Source organism: Lonchura striata, chromosome 33 (assembly GCF_050655825.1).
Source record: "Lonchura striata isolate lonStrDom1 chromosome 33, ASM5065582v1, whole genome shotgun sequence".
NCBI classification, from domain to species: domain Eukaryota; kingdom Metazoa; phylum Chordata; class Aves; order Passeriformes; family Estrildidae; genus Lonchura; species Lonchura striata.
Genome location: NC_140735.1, coordinates 7,509,091 through 7,521,945, shown reverse-complemented (window position 1 = coordinate 7,521,945; position 12,855 = coordinate 7,509,091). Strand labels below are relative to the sequence as shown.

At 58.8% G+C, this 12,855-nt stretch overlaps 1 protein-coding gene across 1 annotated transcript in view; it reads right to left on the bottom strand.

Annotated features, from left to right (window-relative positions):
• Positions 1 to 1,249: 1,249 nt before the first annotated feature.
• Positions 1,250 to 12,855, bottom strand: part of GRIK5 (glutamate ionotropic receptor kainate type subunit 5) — a 36,038-nt gene continuing 24,432 nt past the window's right edge. Inside the window, exons 13-19 of the mRNA XM_085564454.1 lie at positions 9,484 to 9,593; positions 7,132 to 7,305; positions 4,373 to 4,538; positions 3,375 to 3,600; positions 3,138 to 3,266; positions 2,375 to 2,496; positions 1,250 to 1,735 (exon numbers count right to left, since the gene is read on the bottom strand). Of these exons, the coding sequence (XP_085420580.1) occupies positions 1,265 to 1,735; positions 2,375 to 2,496; positions 3,138 to 3,266; positions 3,375 to 3,600; positions 4,373 to 4,538; positions 7,132 to 7,305; positions 9,484 to 9,593 (1,398 nt within the window). The 3' untranslated portion in view covers positions 1,250 to 1,264. The remainder of the gene's footprint in view (positions 1,736 to 2,374; positions 2,497 to 3,137; positions 3,267 to 3,374; positions 3,601 to 4,372; positions 4,539 to 7,131; positions 7,306 to 9,483; positions 9,594 to 12,855) is intronic.

Sequence of the window (12,855 nt, the reverse complement as noted above, 5' to 3'; positions counted from 1 at the left end):
AAAATCCCGGGAAAAAATTGGGGAAAAATCCCGGGAAAACTGGGGAAAAACCCCGGGGAAAATTGGGGAGAATTTCCCCAAAATCGGGATAAAATCCAGAGAAAAATCGGGGAAAATTCCCGGGAAAAATCGGGGCGGGTCTGGAATCGCGACCCCTCCCCAAATTCACTCCAACCCCAAATTAACAACCGGGACCCCTCCCCAATTTGGGGACCCCCCCCCAATTAAGGCCCGATGACGTCACGCCGCGGTTTTGGGGGGTTTCCCCGGTGACGTCACGTCCGGTTGCCATGGCAACCCCCGGGGGGGCGGGGTGACCTTGAGGGGGGTCCCTTTGATTTCGCCGCTCATTTGCATCTCATTTGCATACCCCCATCGGCGAAGCGGCAGCGCCGCCAGGCGGGGACGGGGGAGGGGATTTTGGGGGAATTTGGGGAAATTTGAGGGGATTTTGGGGAAATTTGGGGGGATTTTGGGGAAATTTGAGGGGATTTTGGGGGGATTTTGGGGAAATTTGGGGGGATCCTTAAAGGAATTTTTGGGGAGATTTTTTGGGGGATTTTGCGGGATTTTTGGGGGGATTTATTTGAATTTTGGGAGGGATTTTTGGGGTGGGATTTTTTGTGGGGGGGGATATTTTTGGGTGGATTTGGGGCCATTTCAAGACTCGCACAGCATCGTAAAAGTCCGGGTGGGTTTTTATTTTTTTGTTTTTGTTTTTTGGGGGGCGGGGGGGGAGGGGGGGAGGGGCGCGCGCACGGTGACGTCACGCCCCGAACCCGACGAAGGGGGAAGGGGGGGGGGGGGAGAGAAAAAAATCCCAAAATCCCCGGAAAAAAACCCAAAAAAATCCCCCGCACCCCCCCCCCCCCCCCGCAACCGAAACCAAAGCGGAATCATTAATTACAACAATTAATTAATAGAGAACGCCCCTCCCCCCTCACGCCCCCTCCCCAAATCCGCGCCCCTCTGGGGGTGGGGGAGGGGTGGGGGGTCCCCACTTGAATTTGGGGGGAGGGGCCGGGTGGGGTGGGGGAGGGGCTCCCCCCTTCCCTCCCCTCCCCTCCCCCCCCCGGGAAGGCACAGTGCAATTTGGGGGGGGGGAGGGGGCCTCAATTTTTTTTTTTTGGGTGGGGGGGTTTAAATCCGGATGGGGGGAGGGGCATGGGGGGGGAGGGGAGGGGTCGCCCCCCCCTCCCCAAATTTCCCCCCCCCCACATTTCCCGCCGTACGCACGGCGTACAAGGCCGGGCGGGGGGAGGGGTCAATCGGCCGCGCTGGGGGGGGTGGGGGAGGGCGGGGGGGGCTGGGCCGCCCCTCCCCCACCCCCCCCGCCCCCTCCCCCTCCCCCGCGGGGGGGCGCGGGGGGGGCGGCGCGCAGCGCTTGGATGCGGCGGCACTCGGGGCAGACCCGCACGTGCGCGCAGGGCGGGGGAGGGGCGCCCGAGGAGGGGGGGGGAGGGGCGACCACCCCCCCCGCCCCTCCCCCACCACCCCCCAGCTCCGTCTGGGGCGGCCCCCCCGCCCCCAGCCCCGAGTAGAGCTTCCCGTTGCTGAAGCGCATCTCCCGCCCGCCGCGGTGGGGGAGGGGGTTCGGGGGGGGGTGCTGGGGGTGGGGGGCGCCCCCCGGGACCCCCAATTTGGGGTGGGGGCGGCGGCGGCGGCGCGGGCGGGGCCGGCGGCTGCAGGAGAGGGCGCGGCGCAGCTCCCGCAGCATCTCGGCGCACAGCGAGATCTGCGCGGGGATTTGGGGGGATTTTGCGGGGATTTTGGGGGGTTTTGGGGGATTTTGGGGGGTTTTGGGGGTCTCCACCCGAAATGGACCCCCCGCGTCTCGCTGGGACCCACCCAAAAAATATGGGACCCCCCAAACCCCTCTGTGACCCCCAAACCCCTCTGAGACCCCTCCTCGATTCCCCTCACAAAATCTCCCCCCAATTCCCCCACAAATTTCCCTCAAATTCCCCCAAATCCACCCAAGTCTCCCTCAAATTGCCCCCAAGTCTCCCCAGGTTCCTCCCAATTCCCCCGTATTCCTCCCAAATTTCCCCAAATTGCCCAAAAATCCCACAATTCTGCCCAAATTGCCCAAAATCCCACGATTCTGCCCAAATTCCACCCAAACTCCCCCCAAATTCCCCAAATTCCCCCAGATTTTCTCCAATCCCCCAAGTTCCTCCAAATCTCCCCCAAATTCCCCCTCAAATTTCCCCCAAATTTGCCCCAAAAGTGCCCCAGATTCCCCCCAAATTCCCTCAAATTCTCCCAAATTCCCCCCAGGTTCCTGCCAGATTTCCCCCAAACTCCCCCGAAATTCCCAAAAATTCCCCCAAATTCCAGGAAATTCCCCAAATTTCCCCCATTTCCTCCCCACCTCCTCGGTCTCGGCCGAGCGCCGCGTGGACCACACGAACTCCATGACGGCCACCAGGATGGCCACGACCAGGCCGCACACCAGCACCACGAAGATGCCGCCGATGTTCTCCATGCCCAGCCCTGGCGGTGCCGGCATGGCCCGGCTCAGCTCGGCATGGCGGGGCCGGGTCAACGCAACGTGACCCAACCCAGGTCAAAACAACCCAACCCAACCCAACCCAACTCAACCCAACCCAACCCAACCCAGGTCAACCCAACTCAATCCAACTCAATATTATCAGCTCAACCCAACCCAACCCAACCCAACTCAACCCAACCCAACCCAGGTCATCCCAACCCAACTCAACCCAACCCAACCCAGGTCAACCCAACTCAATCCAACTCAACACTATCAGCTCAACCCAACCCAACCCAACCCAACCCAACATTGTCAGCCCAACCCAACCCAAGTCAACCCAACCCAACCCAACGCAACGCAACCCAACCCAACCCAACTCAACCCAACCCAACCCAACTCAACCCAACCCAACCCAACCCAATCCAGGTCAACCCAAGTCAACCCAACCCAACCCAACTCAACCCAACTCAATCCAACTCAACGTTGTCAGCTCAACCCTACCCAACCCAACCCAACCCAACCCAACTCAATCCAACCCAACTCAACCCAACCCAACTCTATCCAATCCAACCCAACCCAACCCATCCAACCGAATCCAACCCAACCCAACCCAACCCAACCGTGGCCGCGCCCCGCCGCGCACCCTTGGCGCGGTGATCCTCCTCCTTGGGGCAGTGCCCCCCTTCCCACCACTTCCTCTTGAGGATCTCCAGCCGGTTGTTCTCCTGCAGCTGCAGGATGGCCAGCGTGATCTCGTCGCGGAACGGCGACCCTGCCGGGGGGAGGGACGAGCGACACGACACCGGGGGGGGTCCCACCGGCTTTTCGGGGCGCGGGGCAGCCCCGGCCCGCCCCCGCCCGGCGCGGCGCCCCGCCGTACCCAGCGGCATGCCGATGCCGTAGCCCTTGGTGTCCAGCAGCCCGCCGATCTGCGTCAGGTTGCAGTTGTGGCGCCGGTGGTACTCGTTCATGGTGGACTCCAGCAGGAAGGCGTACTTGGAGTTGAGGACGCGCGCGATGCCCTCCTCGGTGCTCTTGACGAAGACGCTGGGCTGCTTGGAGTGCATGTAGTTCCACATCCGCTGGTAGGTCTGGTAGCGCGAGTTCTGCCGGGGGCGGCGGGGGGAGACGGGCTTGGGGGGCTGCGGGGGCTGGGGGGCTGGGGGCGGGTTGGGTGAGTTGGGTTGGGTTGGGTTGGGTTGGGTTGGGTTGGGATGGGTTGAGTTGGGTTGGGTTGAGTTGGGTTGGGTTGGATGGGTTGGGTTGGGTTGCGTTGGCTGGGTTGGATGGGCTGGATGGGTTGGATGGGTTGGTTTGGGTTGGGTTGGGCCAGATGGGTTGGGTTGGGTTGGCTTGGGTTGGGTTGGGTTGGATGGGTTGGGTTGGATGGGTTGGGTTGCGTTGGGCTGGATGGGTTGGGTTGGATGGGTTGGGTTGAGTTGGTTGGGTTGGATGGGTTGGATGGGTTGGGTTGGGTTGGGTTGGATGGGTTGGGTTGGGTTGGATGGGTTGGATGGGTTGGATGGGTTGGGTTGGGTTGGGTTGGGTTGGATGGGTTGGGTTGGATGGGTTGGGTTGGGCTGGATGAGTTGGGTTGGGTTGGGTTGGGATGGGTTGGGTTGGGTGAGTTGGGTTGGGTTGGGTTGGATAGGTTGGGTTGAGTTGGGTTGAGTTGGCTTGGGTTGGATGGGTTGGGTTGGGTTGAGTTGGCTTGGGTTGGATTGGTTGGGTTGAGTTGGCTTGGGATAGGTTGGGTTGAGTTGGGTTGGGTTGGGTTGGATGGGTTGGGTTGGGTTGGGCCGGATGGGTTGGGTTGAGTTGGGTTGAGTTGACAACATTGGGTTGGACGGATGGACGGCGCGGCGCGGCGGGGCTGACCTGGAAGAAGGTCATGGTGGAGCCGGCGTGGATGGTGCCGTACTCGATGTTGGTCTGGTCGGCGAGGTCGTCGGCCGACTCCACCGGCACCTCCATGCGCTGCACGGTCAGGAACGCCGCCAGGTTGGCCGTGTACGAGGAGATGATGATCAGCGTGAAGGCCCACCTGCGGGGGGGTCGGGGGGGCCAAAATCCCTCAGGGGCCACCCCAAAATCCCCAAAATTCACCCCAAAAATCCCTCAGGGGCCAACCCAAAAATACCCAAAATTCACCCCAAAAATCCCTCAGGGGTCACCCCAAAAATACCCAAAATTCACCCCAAAAATCCCTCAGGGGTCACCCCAAAATCCCCAAAATTCACCCCAAAAATCCCTCAGGGGTCACCCCAAAAATACCCAAATTCACCCCAAAAATCCCTCAGGGGCCAACCCAAAAATACCCAAAATTCACCCAAAAATCACTCAGGGGTCATCCCAAAAATACCCAAAATACACCCAAATACACCCCAAAAATCCCTCAGGGGTCACCCCAAAAATACCCAAAATTCACCCCAAAAATCCCTCAGGAGTCACCCCAAAAATACCCAAAATTCACCCCAAAAATCCCTCAGGGGTCACCCCAAAAATACCCAAAATTCACCCAAAAATCCCTCAGGGGTCACCCCAAAAATACCCAAAATTCACCCAAAAATCCCTCAGGGGTCACCCCAAAAATACCCAAAATACACCCAAATTCACCCCAAAAATCCCTCATGAGTCAACCCAAAAATACCCAAATTCACCCCAAAAATCCCTCAGGAGTCACCCCAAAAATTCCCCAAAATTCACCCCAAAAATCCCTCAGGAATCACCGTTAAATCCCCCCAAATCCCCCCAATTCCCCCCAAAACCCCCCCCAGACCCCCCAAATTGGGGTGCTGACCAGACACCGCTGACGTGGCCTGTGGAGGTTCCCCAAATCCCCCCAGATCCCCCCCAAAACTCCCTAAATCCCACCCAAACTGCCCCAAATCCCCCCAAATTCCCCCAAAATCCCCCCAAATCCCCCCCAAAACTCCCTAAATCCCACCCAAATTCCCCAAATCCCCCCAAATCCCCCCAAATCCCCCCCAAAACTCCCTAAATCCCACCCAAACTGCCCCAAATCCCCCCAAATTCCCCAAATCCCCCCAAATCCCCCCAAAACTCCCTAAATCCCACCCAAACTGCCCCAAATTCCCCCAAATCCCCCCAAATTCCCCAAAACCCCCCAAATCCCCCCAGTTGGGGTGCTGACCAGACGCCGCTGACGCAGCGCGTGGACAGGGCGCGGGGCAGCACCTCGGCGCCCTGCTGCAGGAAGCCCAGGACACCCCAAATCCCCGTGAATCACCCCAAATTCCCCAAAAACCCCCCAAATCCCCCCAAATTCCCCCAAAACCCCCCAAATCCCCCAAACTGGGGTGCTGACCAGACGCCGCTGACGCAGCGCGTGGACAGGGCGCGGGGCAGCACCTCGGCGCCCTGCTGCAGGATGCCCAGGACACCCCAAATCCCCGTTAATCACCCCAAAACCGCTCCAAATCCCCCCAAATCCCCCCAAATTCCCCAAAATCCCCCCAAATTCCCCAAATTGGGGTGCTGACCAGACGCCGCTGACGCAGCGCGTGGACAGGGCGCGGGGCAGCACCTCGGCGCCCTGCTGCAGGAAGCCCAGGGCACCCCAAATCCCCGTTAATCACCCCAAATCCCCCCAAATCCCCCCAAAACCCCCCAAATTCCCCAAATTCCCCCAAAACCCCCCAAATCCCCCCAATTGGGGTGCTGACCAGACGCCGCTGACGCAGCGCGTGGACAGGGCGCGGGGCAGCACCTCGGCGCCCTGCTGCAGGAAGCCCAGGGCACCCCAAATCCCCGTTAATCACCCCAAATCCCCCCAAATCCCCCCAAAACCCCCCAAATTCCCCAAATTCCCCCAAAACCCCCCAAATCCCCCCAATTGGGGTGCTGACCAGACGCCGCTGACGCAGCGCGTGGACAGGGCGCGGGGCAGCACCTCGGCGCCCTGCTGCAGGAAGCCCAGGGCACCCCAAATCCCCGTTAATCACCCCAAATTCCCCAAAAACCCCCCAAATCCCCCCAAATTCCCCAAAAACCCCCCAAATCCCCCCAAATCCCCCCCAAATCCCCCCAAATCCCCCCAAATTCCCCAAATCCCCCCAAATCCCCCCAATTGGGGTGCTGACCAGACGCCGCTGACGCAGCGCGTGGACAGGGCGCGGGGCAGCACCTCGGCGCCCTGCTGCAGGAAGCCCAGGACACCCCAAATCCCCGTTAATCACCCCAAATCCCCGTTAATCACCCCAAAACCCCCCAAAACCCCCCAGATCCCCCCAAATTCCCCCAAATTCCCCAAATCCCCCCAAATCCCGCGGTGCTGACCAGACGCCGCTGACGCAGCGCGTGGACAGGGCGCGGGGCAGCACCTCGGCGCCCTGCTGCAGGAAGCCCAGGACACCCCAAATCCCCGTTAATCACCCCAAATCCCCGTTAATCCCCCCAAATCCCCCCAAAACCCCCCAAATCCCCCCAATTGGGGTGCTGACCAGACGCCGCTGACGCAGCGCGTGGACAGGGCGCGGGGCAGCACCTCGGCGCCCTGCTGCAGGAAGCCCAGGACACCCCAAATCCCCGTTAATCACCCCAAATCCCCGTTAATCCCCCCAAATCCCCCCAAATCCCCCCAAATCCCCCCAAATCCCCCAAATTGGGGTGCTGACCAGACGCCGCTGACGCAGCGCGTGGACAGGGCGCGGGGCAGCACCTCAGCGCCCTGCTGCAGGAAGCCGCCCACGGGGAACCAGAGGCTGTTGCCCAGCGTGTACTGGTTGTGCAGCAGCCCCGGGCGGCCCCGCGCGCACGGGTGCGGGTTGTACCACTCGTACGGGCTCAGCCTGCGGGCACACGGGGGGCGCGGCCCCGCGGGACCACCCCGAGTTCACCTGGGATGGCCCCAGGCCCAACGGGGACCACCCAGACCCAACTGGGACCACCCTGAACCCGACTGGGACCACCCCAGACCCAACTGGGACCACCCCGAACCGTCTGGGACCACCCCAGACCCAACTGGGACCACCCCAGACCCAACTGGAACCACCCTGAACCCGACTGCGACCACCCCGAGTTCACCTGCGATGGCCCCAGGCCCAACTGGGACCACCCTGAACCCGACTGGGACCACCCAGACCCAACTGGGACCACCCCAGACCCAACTGGAACCACCCAGACCTGCCTGGGACCACCCCAGACCCAACTGGGACCACCCAGACCCACCTGGGACCACCCCAAACCCCACTGGGACCACCCCAAACCCCACTGGGACCACCCTGAACCATCTGGGACCACCCCGAACCCATCTGGGACCACCCAGGCCCGCCTGGGACCACCCAGACCCGCCTGGGACCACCCTGAACCCGACTGGGACCACCCTGAACCCGACTGGGACCACCCCGAACCGTCTGGGACCACCCAGACCTGCCTGGGACCACCCCAGACCCAACTGGGACCACCCTGAACCCGACTGGGACCACCCTGAACCCGACTGGGACCACCCAGACCTGCCTGGGACCACCCAGACCCACCTGGGACCACCCAGACCCACCTGGGACCACCCCAGACCCAACTGGGACCACCCCAAACCCGACTGGGACCACCCCAGACCCAACTGGGACCACCCCAAACCCGACTGGGACCACCCCAGACCCAACTGGGACCACCCTGAACCCGACTGGGACCACCCCGAGTTCATCTGGGATGGCCCCAGACCCGCCTGGGACCACCCAGACCCATCTGGGACCACCCAAACCCGACTGGGACCACCCCGAGTTCACCTGGGATGGCCCCAGGCCCAACTGGGACCACCCAGACCTGCCTGGGACCACCCTGACCTGCCTGGGACCACCCAGAACCCGACTGGGACCACCCCAAACCCGATTGGGACCACCCCGAACCGTCTGGGACCACCCAGACCCGACTGGGACCACCCTGAACCCGCCTGGGACCACCCTGAGCTCATCTGGGACCACCCTGAACCCGACTGGGACCACCCAGACCCATCTGGGACCACCCTGAACCATCTGGGACCACCCCAAACCGTCTGGGACCACCCCGAGCCCATCTGGGACCACCCAAACCCGACTGGGACCACCCAAACCCACCTGGGATCACCTCAAACCCAACTGGGACCACCCCAAACCCCACTGGGACCACCCTGAACCATCTGGGACCACCCCGAACCCATCTGGGACCACCCCAAACCCGACTGGGACCACCCTGAACCCGACTGGGACCACCCCGAGTTCATCTGGGATGGCCCCAGACCCGCCTGGGACCACCCAGACCCATCTGGGACCACCCTGAACCCGACTGGGACCACCCTGAGCTCATCTGGGACCACCCCGAACCATCTGGGACCACCCCGAACCCGACTGGAACCACCCAAACCCATCTGGAACCACCCAAACCCATCTGGGATCACCCAAACCCATCTGGGATCACCCTGAACCCGACTGGGACCACCCAGACCCGCCTGGGACCACCCAGACCTGCCTGGGACCACCCAGACCCATCTGGGACCACCCCAGACCCAACTGGGACCACCCAGACCTGCCTGGGACCACCCCAAACCCGACTGGGACCACCCTGAACCCGACTGGGACCACCCCGAGTTCACCTGGGATGGCCCCAGACCCGCCTGGGACCACCCAGACCCATCTGGGACCACCCCAGACCCGCCTGGGACCACCCAGACCCATCTGGGACCACCCCAGACCCGCCTGGGACCACCCAGACCCGCCTGGGACCACCCCAGACCCGCCTGGGACCACCCAGACCCGCCTGGGACCACCCCAGACCCGCCTGGGACCACCCAGACCCAACTGGGACAACCCAAACCCACCTGGGACCACCCAAACCCATCTGGAACCACCCAAACCCATCTGGGACCACCCAAACCCCCCTTTGTGAGCTGGGTTTTTCTGGGGGGGTTTTCCCTGGATTTTCACCTCCTCCCTCCCTTTCTCGGGGCCATTTTTTGGGGTGTCCCCGCCCGGTTTCGGGGCGCCCCCGCCCACCTGGCGGCCAGGAAGAGCACGCAGCTGACGGCCAGGTAGGCCAGGAGCATGAAGAGCCACACGGCCGGCGAGAAGGGGTCTAGGAAGGAGAAATACCCCGGCTTGCGGCCCTGGGGGGACGCCGAGTGAGACCCCCGCGCTGGGGTCCCAAACTGCCCCAAACTGACCCCAAATAACCCCAGAACTCACCCAAAACTGACCCCAAATAACACCAAAACTGACCCAAAACTGACCCAAAATAACCCCAAAACTGACCCAAAACTGACCCCAAATAACCCCAAAACTGACCCAAAACTGACCCCAAATAACCCCAAAACTGACCCCAAATAACCTCAAAACTGACCCAAAACTGACCCAAAATAACCCCAAAACTGACCCAAAGCTGACCCAAAACTGACCCCAAATAACCCCAAAACTGACCCCAAATAACACCAAAACTGACACAAAACTGACCCAAAATAACCCCAAAACTGACCACAAATAACCCCAAAACTGACCCAAAACTGACCCAAAATAACCCCAAAACTGACACAAAACTGACCCAAAACTGACACAAAATAACCCAAAAACTGACCCAAAACTGACCCAAAATAACCCCAAAACTGACCCCAAATAACCCCAAAACCGACCCAAAACTAACCCAAAATAATCCTAAAACCGACCCAAAACTGACCCAAAATAACCCCAAATAACACCAAAACTGACCCAAAACTGACCCCAAATAACCCCAAAACTGACCCCAAATAACCTCAAAACTGACCCAAAACTGACCCAAAATAATCCCAAAACCGACCCAAAACTGACCCAAAATAACCCCAAAACTGACCCAAAACTGACCCCAAATAACCCCAAAACTGACCCCAAATAACCCCAAAACTCACCCAAAACTGACCCCAAATAATCCCAAAACTGACCCAAAACTGACCCAAAACTGACACAAAACTGACACAAAACTGACCCCAAATAACCCCAAAACTGACCACAAATAACCCCAAAACTGACCCAAAACTGACCCAAAATAACCCCAAGACTGACCCCAAATAACACCAAAACTGACCCAAAAATGACCCAAAACTGACCCAAACTAACCCCAAAACTGACCCCAAATAACCCCAAAACTGACCCAAAACTGACCCAAAATAACCCCGAAATAACCCCAAATCCCGATCCGTACCATGTGCACGCGGTACAGGATGCTGATCCCCAATCCCCAATCCCAAATTCCCAATCCCAAATTCCCAAATTCCCGATCCGTACCATGTGCACGCGGTACAGGATGCTGATCCCCAATCCCAAATTCCCAAATCCCAAATCCCAAATTCCCGATCTGTACCATGTGCACGCGGTACAGGATGCTGATCCCCAATCCCCAATCCCAAATTCCCAAATTCCCAAATTCCCAAATTCCCGATCCGTACCATGTGCACGCGGTACAGGATGCTGATCCCCAATCCCAAATTCCCAAATTCCCAAATTCCCAAATTCCCAAATTCCCGATCCGTACCATGTGCACGCGGTACAGGATGCTGATCCCCAATCCCAAATCCCAAATCCCCAAATTCCCAATCCCAAATTCCCAAATTCCCGATCCGTACCATGTGCACGCGGTACAGGATGCTGATCCCCAATCCCAAATTCCCAATCCCAAATCCCAAATTCCCAATCCCAAATTCCCAAATTCCCAAATTCCCGATCCGTACCATGTGCACGCGGTACAGGATGCTGATCCCCAATCCCAAATCCCAAATCCCAAATTCCCAAATTCCCGATCCGTACCATGTGCACGCGGTACAGGATGCTGATCCCCAATCCCAAATTCCCAATCCCAAATCCCAAATTCCCAATCCCAAATTCCCAAATTCCCAAATTCCCGATCCGTACCATGTGCACGCGGTACAGGATGCTGATCCCCAATCCCAAATCCCAAATCCCAAATTCCCAAATTCCCGATCCGTACCATGTGCACGCGGTACAGGATGCTGATCCCCAATCCCCAATCCCAAATCCCAAATCCCCAAATTCCCAAATCCCAAATTCCCGATCCGTACCATGTGCACGCGGTACAGGATGCTGATCCCCAATCCCAAATCCCAAATTCCCAAATCCCAAATTCCCGATCCGTACCATGTGCACGCGGTACAGGATGCTGATCCCAAATCCCAAATTCCCAAATTCCCAATCCCAAATTCCCAAATTCCCGATCCGTACCATGTGCACGCGGTACAGGATGCTGATCCCAAATCCCCAATCCCAAATCCCAAATTCCCAAATTCCCAAATCCCAAATTCCCAATCCCAAATTCCCGATCCGTACCATGTGCACGCGGTACAGGATGCTGATCCCCAATCCCAAATTCCCAAATTCCCAAATCCCAAATTCCCGATCCGTACCATGTGCACGCGGTACAGGATGCTGATCCCCAATCCCCAATCCCAAATTCCCAAATTCCCAATCCCAAATTCCCGATCCGTACCATGTGCACGCGGTACAGGATGCTGATCCCCAATCCCAAATCCCCAAATTCCCAAATCCCAAATTCCCAAATCCCAAATTCCTGATCTGTACCATGTGCACGCGGTACAGGATGCTGATCCCCAATCCCAAATCCCCAAATTCCCAAATCCCAAATTCCCGATCCGTACCATGTGCACGCGGTACAGGATGCTGATCCCCAATCCCAAATTCCCAATCCCAAATTCCCAAATCCCAAATTCCCAAATCCCAAATTCCCAAATACCAATCCCAAATCCGTACCATGTGCACGCGGTACAGGATGCTGATCCCCAATCCCAAATCCCAAATTCCCAAATTCCCAAATCCCAAATTCCCGATCCGTACCATGTGCACGCGGTACAGGATGCTGATCCCCAATCCCAAATTCCCAAATTCCCAAATCCCAAATTCCCAAATCCCAAATTCCCGATCCGTACCATGTGCACGCGGTACAGGATGCTGATCCCCAATCCCAAATCCCAAATTCCCAAATTCCCAATCCCAAATTCCCGATCCGTACCATGTGCACGCGGTACAGGATGCTGATCCCCAATCCCAAATCCCAAATTCCCAAATCCCAAATTCCCAAATCCCAAATTCCCGATCCGTACCATGTGCACGCGGTACAGGATGCTGATCCCCAATCCCCAATCCCAAATTCCCAAATCCCAAATTCCCAAATACCAATCCCAAATCCGTACCATGTGCACGCGGTACAGGATGCTGATCCCCAATCCCAAATCCCAAATTCCCAAATTCCCAAATCCCAAATTCCCGATCCGTACCATGTGCACGCGGTACAGGATGCTGATCCCCAATCCCAAATTCCCAAATTCCCAAATCCCAAATTCCCAAATCCCAAATTCCCGATCCGTACCA